Source organism: Corvus hawaiiensis, chromosome 2 (assembly GCF_020740725.1).
Source record: "Corvus hawaiiensis isolate bCorHaw1 chromosome 2, bCorHaw1.pri.cur, whole genome shotgun sequence".
Taxonomy (NCBI): Eukaryota; Metazoa; Chordata; class Aves; order Passeriformes; family Corvidae; genus Corvus; species Corvus hawaiiensis.
In genome coordinates this window covers 69,552,971-69,569,013 of record NC_063214.1, presented here as the reverse complement: position 1 = coordinate 69,569,013, position 16,043 = coordinate 69,552,971, and the positions used below count along the sequence as shown (strand labels likewise).

General features: G+C 34.7%; 1 protein-coding gene across 2 annotated transcripts in view; it reads left to right on the top strand.

Annotated features, from left to right (window-relative positions):
- KLHL1 (kelch like family member 1) overlaps positions 1–16,043 on the top strand; it is a 197,312-nt gene that overhangs the window by 58,449 nt on the left and 122,820 nt on the right. For both annotated transcript variants that reach the window (XM_048295548.1, XM_048295547.1), the window contains exons 2-3: positions 1,390–1,572; positions 13,900–14,036. In XM_048295548.1, the coding sequence (XP_048151505.1) occupies positions 1,390–1,572; positions 13,900–14,036 (320 nt within the window). The remainder of the gene's footprint in view (positions 1–1,389; positions 1,573–13,899; positions 14,037–16,043) is intronic.

The window sequence follows — 16,043 nt, the reverse complement described above, 5'->3', positions numbered from 1 at the left end:
AAATTATCTGTATGCCACCTTCAATTATGCAGGATTCCAGCTACTTTAAAGGAGTGCTGTGAAGCCTAGTGATTACTGTGACAGAAAGATGGACCAGCTCTTCCTCCTTATACCTGTTGAGCCCTGTACAGTGACTGTAGGAGACTATGTGGAACACTTCCAGACAAAACATAATTCAAAAGTAAATTGCTAACATGTCTCAAAATTTTTTTGTTTGGTTTTGGTTTTTGGGTTTTTTTTGGTTGGTTGGTTTTTTGTTGTTTTGTTGTTGTTGTTTTTTTGTTGGTTTTTGTTGGGTTTTTTGTTTTTTTTATTATTTTTATTTTAAAACTACATTTCATTCTGATTTTTAAGAATTATTATGTTTATGCACTTGTCAATTTTTTTCCCAGCACTGGCAATGCAGACTGCATTTTCTTACAGGTCTTTCAATACCATTTTTTGAATGTAGTACCTACTGAATCCAAACCTTGAGTTTTGTATGGATTGAAAAAAACCTTGTATTATTACTGTAAATAAGCAACATTTCTTATGCGCTCCTTAATAGTTATATTTCAATAGAATCTATATAAAATGAGATTGGTTTGAATTAATTTATAATATTGTTTCATATGCTGGACTAAAATAGGTCTTCTATTGCTCTTTTATTGATTATGTAAACTGTTTTGTATGTATCTAGTTGAAGAAAAAAATCAGCCTCATCTGTGAAATCCATAATTTTCAGCACTACAAGTCATATATAATCTTAAGACTTTCATTTGAATCCATCTCATTACATATTTGTAAAAGAAGAGGGTGTCATCTGTGTTGAGAACTATTTGGAAACTCTAGCATAGTTTCCTAGTTTCCTCAAGGACTAGTGGCAGGCTAGTCAGGCTGTCCTGACACTTTGTCTTATTTTCCACTGCAACACTGAACTGTGTAACTTTGGGCTAGGAATAGATGCCTATATAATGAAAAAAAATTACATTTTTCTCCCGTTTCTTTCTATTTTTCTTTTAAATATAGATGTCATTGTCTTTGCAGGCTAAATTCACTTTGTATTAGTATGTCTTCTGGTTAAAAAGTAGGTTTGTAGTTTTTCATTGTGGAAATAATCACAATTGATTACAAATTAAGACAATTAGAATTTTATTTTTCTTTCCTGGGTGGTATAAAATGAATGTGAATTTGAGGAAGTGAACTAGAGTAGGCACTCAGAATCAATGGAAATACAGGATTGACTTTTCCATTTCTCTCCCAATGTAGTAAGATTTTTATACCTTTCATTTCTAGTGATGAAAACAGGGAAAGGATGCATTCATTTACTTGTATCAGGTTCTAGAAGCTGTGATGAGGTCAACACATGGTCACATCTTATCAACATGGAGTTTCTCTTGTGCTTTACAGACTGTCAGGAGCCAGCCACCCCTTGCCACCCCATTGTGACATGGATTCGTGCAGCTCTGAGGAATTCTACCAGGCTGTTCACCATGCAGAGCAAACCTTCAGGAAGATGGAGAGCTACTTGAAGCAGCAGCAGCTCTGTGATGTTATCCTCATTGCTGGGGATCGCAAGATACCTGCACACAGGTAGGAGATAAGCATGAAATATTGAAATTACAAAAGTAAATTGTTTTGGGTATGCGTATTTCTTAGAACAGTGTCTCTTGTTGCCCCTTAATCTTCTTCCCTCTTGGCTTTAAACATGAGTGTAAGTGGCTCAAAAAAGTGGATTTGAAGGTTGGGGCTTTGAAGGTGAGGTTTTTTTGTAGAGATTTCAAAAGTTCAAGTAGCACTCAACTAGCAAACTGATGGTGAGTGTGACAATTCTCCCTGCTGTGATGCTGTTCTTATGTGAAGAGAATGGAAGTTTCTGAAATGGGATGCTGTATAGCTACACTGAACACAGCACCATTTCTAGCTTAAGATCCTGATCCTCTGATAAGTCTGTTGTACAGTCTCTCAGAAACTTATAGTAAAATACTGAACACATTCTTCTCTTCCCATGACCTGTGCCTTTCAATGAACTGAAAAATACCATATTTAATTTTAATGATAATTATTAGTCTAAAACTTAAAATTGCATTATAATTTCTAAAATTCTGTAAGATTGTCTGGTATTAAAGCAGCCAGTATTTATGAAACTATACTTAGTTTTAGATAACAATTAGAGTTTAAAATAGTTATTCTTCCTTGAGATTTTGGTCTCAACAGTAGTCTTTCATTTAATGCATGCAAATAAAAATCTGATCCTAGAGTTTGGATTAAAATACAGAGAATAATTCAGAATTTCTAGGTGAGCAAGTATTTTTGCAGATGCATAAGGCTGCAGACCAAGGGTAATCTATTCCCTGCTTGTGTCCTGATTTCTCTGCTGAGATACTAAATTCAGAGCAGGACTATGGTTCTGCAGCAGGAAGTCAGAAAAACAGCCAGTGCATTTCTGAACTCATAAATTGACTTCCTGGTGCAGGGGAATACTATAAGGTCATCTTGGCAACTTGCACCTTACAAAGTTCCTTTTGCCCTAAGTGAATATGGAAACAGAGACTATTCCTGTTAAACAAAGAAGCTGGACAGTCTATATTCCAACTCCCACAACAGTAAGTAAGAGAAAAAAGGTGCAATATACGAGACTGCAAAGCCAAAGTTATTGTCCAAATGCTAGTAAAACCAGACAGAACCTTCATTAAAATATTTAAATCATGGGTTTTTTTAATTAGTTTAGTTCAGCTCCCCTACGAGTTTTAATACAGCTGTTCGTATTTGGATGCGCACCTTTTAGTAGTAAATTTAATTTCACATTTGTCATTTCAATTCTACAGTATATATAAATCCTTCCTGAGCTGGAAAAATGCTCTAATAGAAATTGACAATTAAATAATAGCCATAATCTTATTTAGATTTTTATTAAACCTTCAGACACCTTTACATTTAATTTTCGACTTCTCTGTGGTCTGCAGTCAAAAGTCCAAATCTCAAATAACTGGAAAAGTTTTTTTAATAGTGTTTATTCTACGTTGTTTTAGACAGGTGTGGCTGGAAAAGCACAGGAAGCTGCTTATTTTACTGTGGCCATTACAATCCTAGAAATTACAGATCCAACTCTCCCTGCTCAAAGCAGGGTCAACTGCACAGTTAGATTAGACCATTGAGGTCATACCCAGTTAGTTTTTAACAATCATCTCTTGTGGAGGTTCCTCTCCTGTTAGCCTGCTCCAGTTTTTATTATCCTCACTGTTTTTAGTGATCCAGCATGTGTGTTCCTGGCAAATTTGGTCCATAATCTTGGTAAGATAAACCAGTCTATAGGTGCCTACATCTTTCTTCTTGAGGATGGACATAGAAATTGACTTTCTCAGTTTTTAGAAACCTCCTCCAATTACCATGATTACAGATGGGACAGAGCGGCCTTTCAGTGACATTGTAGAGCTTCCTCCAGTATTACACCTTAAACTTATCCTCAAAACAGATCATGCTAAAAAAAACCAGAAAGCAAGCCAAGCCAAATAAAGCTTTTTAGAGCAGTGCACAAAATCTTTCAAAAATTTTGCACTTGCTTCCAAGGTATTTACAGACACCCTTCTTTACTATCAAATCCCTTGCTGACTTCATCTGTACCTGCCCTTTGTATTTTTGTATGCTGGGACAATGTTTCTATACATCGCCCATGTCATTCATCTCTGCTTTCATTTTCCATGCACTCCTGTTGTGCATTTGAATTTCATCAAGAGGCACTTCTGAAGTCCAGGCTTGTAATTTGCTGTTCATTCTACTAACTTCTCTGAGGATCCAGTGTCTAAAATTTTCTTGTCTCATGGTCACTGGAGCCAAGTTTGCCAACATACTTCACAGGTCCTTTTTTTCACACCGAGACCTGTCAGAAGCAGATGCAGTGAAGTGTCTCCTCTAATTAAGGTTTTTTGCAGTTTAGGCCAGGTAATATATACTTTGCATTCCTGAGAACATCTAAAAAAGCCTGCTTGCAGAGTACAATGACATGCAGTATTTGTGGAGTTTTTAAATTATAGGTAGGAGCTCGGTAAAATATCCTCTGTATATGTTTATAAAATCTGAACCTAGATAAAATGAATACTTTTTTAAAATCCACTTAAAACATATTACAAGCCATAGTGTATACTGAATATGTAACAAATTAAGAAATACAAAATACTCAAAATTATTGCTAAAAAATAATGATCCTCATGTATTTTCTCTACTTTTTAACAGAATAATGTTGTAAAATGCAATAGTTTTAATATACTACAATCGAGTACAATAAAAATAACTTTGTAGAAAGTCTTCCTCTGGTTTTCTGATTCTTCAATAACAAGTATGAAAATTGTATTTTTCTTCATTTTTCTCTGATTTAGAACAAATTAAAACAAAACGATAGTGTGAAAACCAAGCATAGAAAAATATTTTATGTAGTCTTAATGTATCTAAATCTATGAAAGTAAAACCTCAGTTAAGAAATTCCTGTATATTGCATCAAATGAAGTTAAGGACACCAAAAATAGTTACACTGCCTTTGGTTCTTGTGCATCTCTGAAATATCTCCCAAATAGTATCTGTACAATTTCTAGCTTCATTCCTGATACTGCTTGCTCTTTGTTCCTGCTTTACTAGTCTTTATTATGCTATTTGATGATCTGTTTAGATAACTTTTTCTCTAGAGGAGAAGCTATTGCTGTGCCATAAGATTTCTAAAGCCTGATACTTTTGTAGAAAGAATGTCAGGTAAGCTCTGATCCTAGCCCAAATGCTCCCAAGTTAATTTTTGTCATTAGTGTTGAGGGGTTTCCATTTTATAAGTTTTTTTTTTCTTTTTAAAATTTTTTTAAAATTTTTTTCCCACATTTTTATTCCTCACAAGAAAAAAAAAGGGGGGGAAGAAACTCAAATTACAAAGTATTACAACAGCTTTTCGTTGTTTGGTTGTCTCAAGCAGCTTTAAAGTTATAATGTGTTTAAACTTTTTGTTAGCACCTGAAAATTACATTTGTCTGATCTAATAATCCATTAAACAGGCATAATATTTTGCATGGAGGAATAGTAAAAGGAGGTACAAACCAACCAAGTATTGTAGTGATGAACCAGAAAGGGTTCTAAGAAAGTAGGAAGACCTTTTAGTAGGTATTTCAGTGGGAAAAGTGACTGACATTTAAATAAATTTCAAAAATTTAGCAAACCTCTTTTTTTTTGTTGTATTGCTATAACATGTATAAGTAACAATTAAATATAAAAATGTAAATACCTTAAAAAGAGAAAGAATGCTAAAATAATAATTTCCCTTCCCTTAATTTAAGCTGTTGCACGATTAGCAATCCATCCTAATTTATTATGAATGTGGAGTTTGTAGTTTCTCCGCTCATTCTGGAGAAGCATGCTATATATTTTTTTCTCATTTTCTGTACCTGCCATTTAGAATATAAGCTTTTTCAGACAAGACACATATTGTAGTTTTACAGTGGCTGGAATAAGATGAACTTGGGCATTGCTGCTACAAAACAAACAAAGGAGTAAAACCAACCCACTGTAATTGACACTTCCTTCTATCCAGTTCACAATCAGCCAAATACAGTTGTATCTAGAAATCTGGACTGCAGGTAGAAAGAGTCATCTAAACCAGAAAAATACTGGGAAGTAAATATTATCCAGACCTATAGTGATATGATCACCAAGGTAACCATGGAACACCAAGTGTTTCCAAGGTAAATGAAAATTGTTAATCAAGCAATAATCCCATGGGTCAACATAAAATTAAGAATATGTGTTTGCCATAAATGATTTGGTTTTTTTGAGTGAAGGCAACTTAGATGAATTATACTGGTTTTAGATACTGTACTTGAAATGCTATATTCTACAGCTGCTGAAGAAACATCAAAAATGCTGCAAAGAAAAGAGCTAAAGTCGCTGCAAATGATAGATAGACCTTTAATATTTGCACTGGAGGGTTCATTAAAACTTCCATCTAGGACTGCATAAATGTTAGAGGCATCTCTAAACTCAGACTGTAGTTTAAGACATTTTGATTAGTAATGCTGCACAAAACAGTATAGAACTCAATGCTGAAGGGAAACAAAAAAAGAACAAATGTGAAATAAGGATAGAATTTACCTACCCCTTTCCAATTAAAACAAAACACTCCCATATAACAGAGACTGGATTCAATAAAACAGAAAATTCAGTAAAAACAGCAAATGCAAAGAAGATGTACAAGGAGAGTTACATCCTTGGGTTACAATTCTGACTTCCATTGCACTTGTTGAGAAACCAAGAAATTACTTTGGTGGTTGTTATAGTATAGTCAAATATAGTTGAGTGTATAAGGAGAAATCCAAGTTTTTATTTTCTGTTTTCTCTTAATATCAAAGAACCATAGACTTTTTTCTTTCCAATACTCAAGATAAGGATTACGGGGGGCTCTTACCATGGCAGAAGAGGTAGTACAGAACTATTGGGAAATTACCAATAACACATAAAACAAAGTAAGTAAGTAAGGTTATGCAACTCTTTCTACAAGTATTTGAATGAAAAGTGAAGATAAATTTAATGAAACACCTTCAACAAAATGCAATTAGCTTTGTCTGTTTCAGTTCTCTAAGGAGTGGTAACAACTTTTTCACTGCATTTTGAGTGCTACTATAGAGAGACAAAGTTGAAAAAATAGTATTAGTAAAATGAGGAAAAGTTAATGGAGAAAGTTTAGCTGAAAGGCAAGATGAAAGAATAAAGAACCAGGCAGAAGAGAAAGGACAACCAGACAGAGAAGGAAGGAAAGCCTAGAAGCAGGGAGTGAAAGAAGAAAAATGCACATTATATAGTCTGAAGACTTGTTTTCTGGCACTAGTCAGTAACAGATGTACGTGGAAATGCAGAGTAAAAGCAGTATGACAGTGCTACGTTATTCCCAGATATCTGTAAGTGTTGGGGGACTTCCCACAAACACTACATCTGAGCTGTGTTGTTTAGTACAACCCACTGTCCATGAGTTTAAAAACAATTCATTCAAGTAATATGGTTGGGACAGAACAACAGCAATTGGGACAGAACAACAAAAACAGCAAAAATTCCTGCTGTCAGAGGGAAAGCAGCAAGGCAATTGAGATAAGCTTTTAATATTAACCTTGATGGATAATCTTGGTTTGGGGGTTTGGGTTGCTGGCAAGTTGAGTATGAGTCAGCAGTGCCCTGGCAGCAAAGGGCCAACCATGCCCTGGGGTGCACCAGGCACAACATCACCAGCCCATCGAGGGTTGATTGTCCCTCTCTGCTCTGTGCTGGTATGGCCTCACTGAGAGTATTGTGTGCAGTTTTGGGAGCCACAATATAAGGACATCAGACTGTTGGAGTGTGTCCAGAGGAGGGCATCCAAGGCGGTGAAAGGTTTTGAAGGAAAAATGTACAAGGAGAGCAACTGCGGTCACTTGTCTTGTTCATCCTACAGAAAAGTAGGCTGAGGGATGACCTCATCACAGTCTACAGCTTCCTTGAGGGGAGCAGCAGAGGGGGAGGTGCTGATCTCATTTCTCTGGTGACCAGTGACAGGGCTCAAGGAAATGGAATGAAGTCAGGGGAAGTTCAGATTGGATATTAGAAAAAGGAGGGTGGTAAGTCACTCCAACAGGCTTCCCAGGGAAGTGGTAAGAGTTCAGGGAGCATCTGGATCATGCACTTAATCACATGGTTTATTTTTGTTTTAAGAGCCTTAAGGGTCCTTTCCAACTAGAGATATTTTATTACTGTATTAAACCAGAATACTAATGCCATTACTTTATGGACTGGAAGTAGGTGCAGTAACTGAAATGGACTTTGAAGGGTAAAAGAAACAAGGATGAGGTGTCTTAAGAAAGTAAAAAGAATTGTTCAGCCAGCTAATCTCTGAGACACCTTGAGTGACCTGTCTGGTTTAGATCATGTGGTCCAGAAGGGTGCAATGTTTTTATAGGTCAGCTTTAAACCTGAATAAAAAACTGGTTCTGACATCGATGTTTAGGGGAATGATTCCTGTTTCAAATTGAATTATTAAAAAAAAATGAAAATGAGGGAGAAGATAAATGATACAGAATATGAAAATAAAGAAAAAAAATTCAGGTAGATGAGAAAATAACATGTAAGAATTACTTGGGTCAGGAAGATGTGACAGCTCACCATCAAAAAAGGGACTGAAAATCACAGACAAGAATTAGAACAAACCAGGCTCTATAAAGGAATGGGTTGTGAAGATCAATTAATAATGATGCTCTATTGCATCATTTTATACAAACAAGTTCTAGAATAAAAGAAAAGGATGACAAATGGACTTTAAAAAATCTAGATACTTAAGCAGTCACTTACTCTAGTGACTTCACAGATCTATCTCTATACTTTCATCAAACCTTGTGTCTGTGTTTCTGACATTTCTGCTGGTAGTTCAAAGATGATAAAACTGAAATTTTTCTTCTCCTGGAAGCTATTTTCCTCTTTTTCTTGTGGAGATTCAGTGAACAAATTAAATAATTAAGTCCACAAATTTAGTATCACAGTTGATTGTGTTGTCTTTCTACAATCAAATATGTGTGCTCTGTCTGAATATGTGGGTTTTCTTCTGGAGAAGAACACTGAGCTCTGATTTATATTTGGATCATATGGATCTTCATCAGCTCTAATCTTCTTCACTGTGATTTTTTGCCTGTTATGCCTATTCCCAAATACTGATAAATTACTAAGATTCATGTGTCTCTTTTTTTTTTTTTTTCATCTTTCTACTGGTTCAAAACAGTATGGAGTTCAAAATAGTGGCTGCAGTATCAGGTATCTTCAGAAGTTGCACAAGAACACAAACACATTGAAAAAGTGTTTTGGAATATTGACTTTGTTATCAAATCTGTCAACTGAGATATGTGCATTACTTGCAGTTTCTGAAGAAAACTAAAGCTCTGGTAAACATTGTGTGTTTGGTGGAAATGATGATGTCGGATTTGTGTACCATTCCTAAAAACATTGTGGCAACATAAGAGATATAATGAGATGTATCACTGTGTTGCAGTTTGTACAGTACAAGAGATAGAGGCATTTACTGTATTTATGATTAAGTTTCAGAGAGACAATAAAAGACTTAAAAGAAGACAAAGAAAGTTAAGAATGTAAACTCAAAAGGCATGGCTCTCAAGGTAAAGAGAAAACATCACTTAGTGTAGACTATTGGTGTCTCTTATAGCTATATGTTATATAAATAATTAATATTAAAGAAAGCTATGTTTGAGTAAAGAATAAAAAACACTTTCTTGTTTCAGAGTTAATAAATTCTTATCAAAATTCCATCTGTCTCTCTATTTAGCTTATTTGGGGATATTATTAGTAGTAGTAGTCATTAATACATAGTTGTTCTCAAAAAAAATTGCCATGGTATTCAGCAAAGATAATCACTACCAGTGGTAGTCCAAAACAGTTGATCTGTTCCACAGTTTGCTCCTTTGCTGTGTTTTATTCAGAAAAGATGCCAGTCTTGATTTTACGGTCAAAATTTTTCTGATTATTTCAAGTGCATGCATGGATATTCCTTAGAATATGTTCTGCAAGCCTTAAAATTTATGAAATCATGGAGCCTTCTGTATGCATACAGTGAAAGTTTAACTCCTGCAAGAAGACCTGTGGAGCAGCTATCAGTATGGAGCTATCTGTAGAGCTTTACTATTAGTAGGCACACAGAGCATCAGCTAATGTCCCCGACAGAGCAACTAATCACTTTTAAAAACAATGAGTCATAGGGTTGGAAGGACTGTAAAGATCATCTTGTTCCAGTCCCCCTACTGTGGGCAGGGACACCTTTCACTAGACCAGGTTTTTCAGAGCTCCATCTAGCTTGGCCTTAAACACCTCTTGGGATGAGGCATCCACAGCTTCTCTGGGCAACCTGTTCCAATTCTTCACCACCTTCACAGTAACAAATTTCTTCCTAATATCTAATTTAAAACTACTCTCTTTCACTTGGAAGCCATTCCCCCTTGTCCAATCACTACATGACAATATAAAAAGTCCCTCTCCACCTTTATTGTAGGCTCCTGCAGGTACTGGAAGGCAGTAATCAAGTCACCCCTAAGTCTTCTCCTTTCCAGGCTGAAAAAGCCAAATTCTCTCAATCTTTCCTAATGGGAGAGGTGCTCTACCCCTCTAATCATCTTGGTGGCCCTGGACTCACTCTAACAGGTTTATGTCCTTCCCATGCTGTGAACCATACATCATTCATTGAAAGTGAGATTTTATTTCTTTCAGAATTCAGAGCTTTACTATTAGTAGGCACACAGAGTATCAGCTAATGTCCCCGCAACTTTTAAAAAGAAATAATACTTATGAAGCATATATGTGAGTATGTATATATATATATATGCACAATGCTATCTGTCAAAAAGGAAATTAAAATGTCATGTGGAAAAATTCGAAATCTTGCCATTTTTTCCCCAGAATCTTTGTAAATGAAAGCTGTTCTTATGCAGTGCTCCAGGTGGGGTCTCACCAGAGCAGAGTCGAGGGGTAGAATCCCCTCCCTCATCCTGCTGGTCACAACTGTTTTGATGCAGCTCAGGACACATTTAATGGCTTTCTGCGCTGCAAGTGCACATTATCGGGTTGTGTCCAGCCTCTCATCCACCAGCATCACCAAGACCATCTCAGCAAGGCTGCTCTCTATCCATTCATCCCTCAGCCTGGATTGATACCAGGGCTTGCCCCAGTGCAGGTGCAGCCCCTTGCGCTTGGTCTTATTAAATCTCATGAGATTCCCATGGACCCAGTTCTCGAGACTATTCAGCTCCTATGTGTACTAGCATAATATATGTGGAAAAAAAGTTGTGCCTTGCCTATGAGTTTTCAGTCCAAGTAACATCTGATATTCTACTCAGTTGGCAGTAAAATATTGTAAGAGTTTTCTTAAAGGTTTTAAGTGATCAAGGTTTGTTTGCTTCTTTTAATTAATAAATGCACCATCAGTGTTGAGGCAATTCTGTGTCAAAGATGTATATAAAAACAGTTGTGAAAATGGCAAAGAAATATTCTATAATAAACTAAAATAAAATCTGATATCCTGGGAAAAAAGTTCACAACCCTAATCAGTCATATGGGTTACTTATAAAAGACACCAGAAATTTATGCTGAAATTAGTTGTAAATGTAAAGAAGTCCCTTAATCTGGAGAAAATCTTTCTGGTCTTACAAACTCATTTTAAGCCATGAGTTACCTGCTATGAGTCTCAAGGATGAAAGAGTTTATTATGTATTCTCACTGCCAGATCAGTAGTTGAAAAGGGTGACATCCTGAGACACCTGACCTTTCTTGATTAATAGGTCAACATGCCTTTAAACCAAGATTTAGGGCTGTTTGGAGCCTTCTGATCTACAAAAAGCAGCAGATCATTACAAATTAATTGATCTCTCTGATTTCTCACTTTTGATGTTCTATCTCAACCCTGAAACACAATAAAGATTTACAAAAGGTGTCACCTTTCAGAATTAAGTGTAATTAGCAAGTTCCTCTCACTTCAGTTCAACTTGTGGAGCACTTCCCAAGGTAAAAGTTAGTGTCTTGAAATCAGTTAACTTTTTTGGTATAGTAAGTTGATGAAATAGCTGATTCAGTATTTCTGTTAACTATTGATTAACATAAGACAGTTAAAAAAACCAATCCTCTTTCTTTATGACTCTATTCAAAAGCTTGTCTTGCTTCTGTAGGTGAGCTGCTACATCACAGAACCTTTCTGCTCATTTAAGCCATATTCTTTGGTAGGTGGTGCAAACCAGTAGGGATAAACCTCTAAGAAAAATGGGTAATGCTGAGGGCCTGATACCTGTGTTATTTTTTTTTCTTTTTTTTTCCCCCACTTTGGACTAGATCTTGTGTGTTCCTGTAGACTTAATGCTCCCTTGCAGCTGAAATCCATTAGATAACTTCTTTGACTTTCCTCACCCAAACTGTGGGAAATCACATATTATTATAGAAGTTTGTGAGAGAGATTTAATCCTCCTGTTATTTATTTCCTGTCCTCCCTCTGTTGTTTGTCATTTCTTTGTTTTGTATTTGACAATATATGCATGGCAAAATTATATGATAAATAACAGCTGAACATAAATTATGTGAATTAAAAATATAAGATACTGCTGTTTTAAAATATTTCCATTGATTATTAACTGGTGTATTAAAATTTCTGTTCATTCATTTGTCCATTTTTTTGATGCAGCCAAGGGTTTTGGTCTTGCTTTTAGCAAGTGACCAAGTTGAATACCTGTAGTTGAATTTAAATTATGGCTAGTAAATCTGAAGCAAAACCTAATGGGAAATGGTCTTGAATGAAAATCTCAATCACATACTTGTATTACAGCTCTGCTATCTGTGAGAGTTTTTATCTCATAGAACATCATCAATATTTCATGGGTTTTTTTCCTTTCTGTGATTTTTGTGATGCTTTTATTAAAGCATCTATTAACAATAAAGTTACTTATTTATAAGTGGTCAGAAAAAGTGTTAGAAGAAGATTTATAAAGATAATAAGGAAGATGTCAATAAGATAGAATAAATAAACAAACATAGACTGTAAATGTTCCTCAATGGTGAAAAAATAGTAAACTAGTAAATAGTTAATTTTGATGGCAGCACCAAAATATATTTCTAAGCTTATCTTTTTGTAGTCATCTATTGTCTTTTAGTCATCACATAAATATAAATGTGAACTGTTTATGAATTAGGATGTTTACTTCTAAAATTCATGATTGCTAGAGTTGAGCACAATATGAAAAGTGATAAAACTGCACCTACTCAGTCATTTCCCATCATTAGAGGCAAAGATCATATATGTGTCTTCAAGCTGCTGTACTTGCTGGTAAAATATAGTCGCTTAAAGCACTGTAAAATTATGAAGCCAATTCAAGCTGTCATATTTTACTTAGCTATTGGAATGAGCTAAGAGAGCAAAGACAATCAATTACCATGGTGGCTGATAAGAACTAACTTGTTTATCTTCACTATTTTTTTCTATAATAATTTGCCCTAGATAACAATATAAAAAAAGGCAAAACATTTTTCTCTTGGTTTCCAAGTTCTCCAGTTGTGATTGTTGTGGTTTTTATTAATGTGTTTGTATATCATGTTTTCAAATTAGTCCAGAAATGTGACCATCTTTATGGAAGCACATGGTACACTATTTATAGATGTACCACATCTCTATCTCAAGATCATCTGTGAATATTCAGTCCTAATAAGATCACAATTTCACTGTAGATGGTATTTGGAAGAATGCCTTAACTTAAAGCCCCAGTAATTACAATCATACCTGATACTTGCTGTGGTATTGATTTATCTAGATCATATCCATAAACAGCAAGCTATGCACATTTTGTAGGTATTTTCGAATTATTTTCCTTGGACGTGTTTATTAAAAAACCCATACTATTACACAGTGATGCTATTATATATTTTTACTGAGTAGCATGTTAAACTACTAACAGTTTAGTGGAAGGTTTATAGACTATCTAAAGTCACATGCTATAATTAAAGTTTGTAACAAATAAGCCTTTAAGAACAAGGAAGAGTACCTCTGGAGTATGAATTGCATGTCATTAAGAAGTTGTCTTTGATACTGAGAGATTATCTTGTTAACAGTTGGGACATTTGCATGATTGGAAGATTATCAGAAAGATTGAGTGCTAATTTCTATGTCTGTTTCATAGTCATATGCTAAAGTACCACTTGGTTCATATCACAGGAGGCAAAACCAAATTAGAATTAAATGTCATGCTGTGTTTTGCTGCCAATGTGCATTAATAATACATTGCTCCTAATGATTTTTAATTATTATGAAAATAATTTTTAAGGAAGTTTACATATATGTGAAATTTCTAATACGTATATGCAAGCAAATTACACCAGCTTCTAACTTTTTTGCAGACTTGTCCTCAGTTCTGTCTCTGACTACTTTGCTGCCATGTTTACAAGTGATGTTTGTGAAGCCAAGCAAGAAGAGATCAAAATGGAAGGCATAGACCCCACTGCACTGTGGGATCTTGTTCAGTTTGCATATACAGGTATTGTACTGCATACATTATACTTCCTATAGAGGCAGATGTTGATATTCTTGTTTGCTGCATTCCAATGAATTGTGGTTTTGTTTAAATATTTTTCTTTATAATCTTAATAATCAAAAATGTTTATTTACAATTTCTAGGGATGAATTCAGACTGTTACCTCCAAACTATTAAATATTTCAGGCTTGTCAAGTTCAATAGGACAGTCAAGAAAATGATGTATTTTTCTTGGTTTTCAAACACTTAAAAAGAGTGCCTCATACTCACATAATTCAAATTACATAAGATCACTGAAGAAACAGTTGTATTTTTTGAAGAATAATCCTATGTTGCTGTCTTAATCAAATCTCAGTTTAAATAATTGAATAAATCTTTAAAATTTTGAAAGATTTGAAAGAAAAAAAATTGAAATTTAAATAAGAAAATGTTTTAAAAGGTTTTATTATGAGCCGGATGTTTTCACTTTCATTTCCTTTCATAGGCTGGTACTCTGTTTTGAAGTGTAAACTTATGAATAACTCACAATTCAGAGTTAATAAATCAAAGCTCTCTTCTGAATAGTTTTTACATTTTAATGCATTATAGATTTGGGATTTATCCTTCTTAAGCAACTTGTTATGCACAATGTAACTGAAGTGCATTAATCTGAAAGAAAGAATGCTAATGTTACAAAATAAGGTAATTATAAGAGAGGAAATGCTTATAAGATTTGTCTTCTATTGCCTTGGATCATGTAAGTATAAAGTATATACTGTTTTCTATTTGTTTCCTAAAAGACATCCTTATATTGTTTAAATTAACCATATTCTATCATGATGATTCTATCGTATATTTGATTTAGATTCAATTTTAAATGGATACCCCAAACCCTGCAGTTTTAATCTTCTCTAAATACACATATAATAACTCAATCACGAGTTGCTGTTCGCTTTGATATATTTAAGCAGTATATGTGCTGGGTTTTTTATGACATAATAGCTTTAACATGCACCACCATGTTTTAGAAAACAGAAATGGCAAATAAACATAATTTAAGATAAAAATATTCTTTTTGAGGCTAATGTTTGAGAAATACATGTTCTAGGAATGTAAGCAATGATTTACGTGGTACTCTACATGTTCAAAGGGTAGTGCCTACTCCTGTCAGCTGTGGCTTTGCCACTCAGGAATGTGCATCATCCAGAGGGTTTCAAGCTAGGGATCCATGAAATGAAGTAGTTCTTATGAGGCATAAGAAGGTTACAATCTGATTCCTTGGTAAATGAATAGCACAGAAATACTGGGGCTAAATCAAAATACCTTGGAACAAAAGAGCAAAAAACACTACTGCTAATGTTAAATCATTTTGTAAGAGGAAGGTAAGAGAAAGGACAGTGTTGTTCCTCTGGGAACAAAACTGTGGAAACAGTCAAGTACTGTATGGTTCTTTTACCTCAGCTTTCACTAAAATATCACATGGAAAGATACAACAGAGTTGTTATTGACAACAAAAGATAGCTCATAAGTGTAGATTAAGGAAAGAAGGGGACTCAGAAGAAAGGGAAAAAAGAAACATTTTCAAGATGAATGAAGCTATCTAAGAACTTTATGGTTATCTCTGAGAACTTTGGAGACTGGATGAGACAATGAAAAAGTAGAAGCAAACCTCTGCTTTCCAAAAATGTTGAAGATTTTCAGCTCATTTATGCTCCTTGATTTCTCTATGCCATGTACTCTGTTCATTAGATGAGGTGTAAAAATTGAAAGTTTCTTTCTGGTGTAAGGTAAATATGGGCCAGACTTCACAAATGGATGAAAAGAGAATTCCACAGCTAGTATAATTCCCATGTTTTCTAATTTTCCTTCTGTGAATTTGCCTCTATCATATTCGTTAATTTAAACAGTCACAAAGTCCAAACTCCCTCAGAAATTGCAACATTATGTGCTATTGTAACACCTTGAACAATTAGAAACTTAAGATGATAACTAAGATCTATAATGTCTTTCACATGCAGTGGTAATACACCA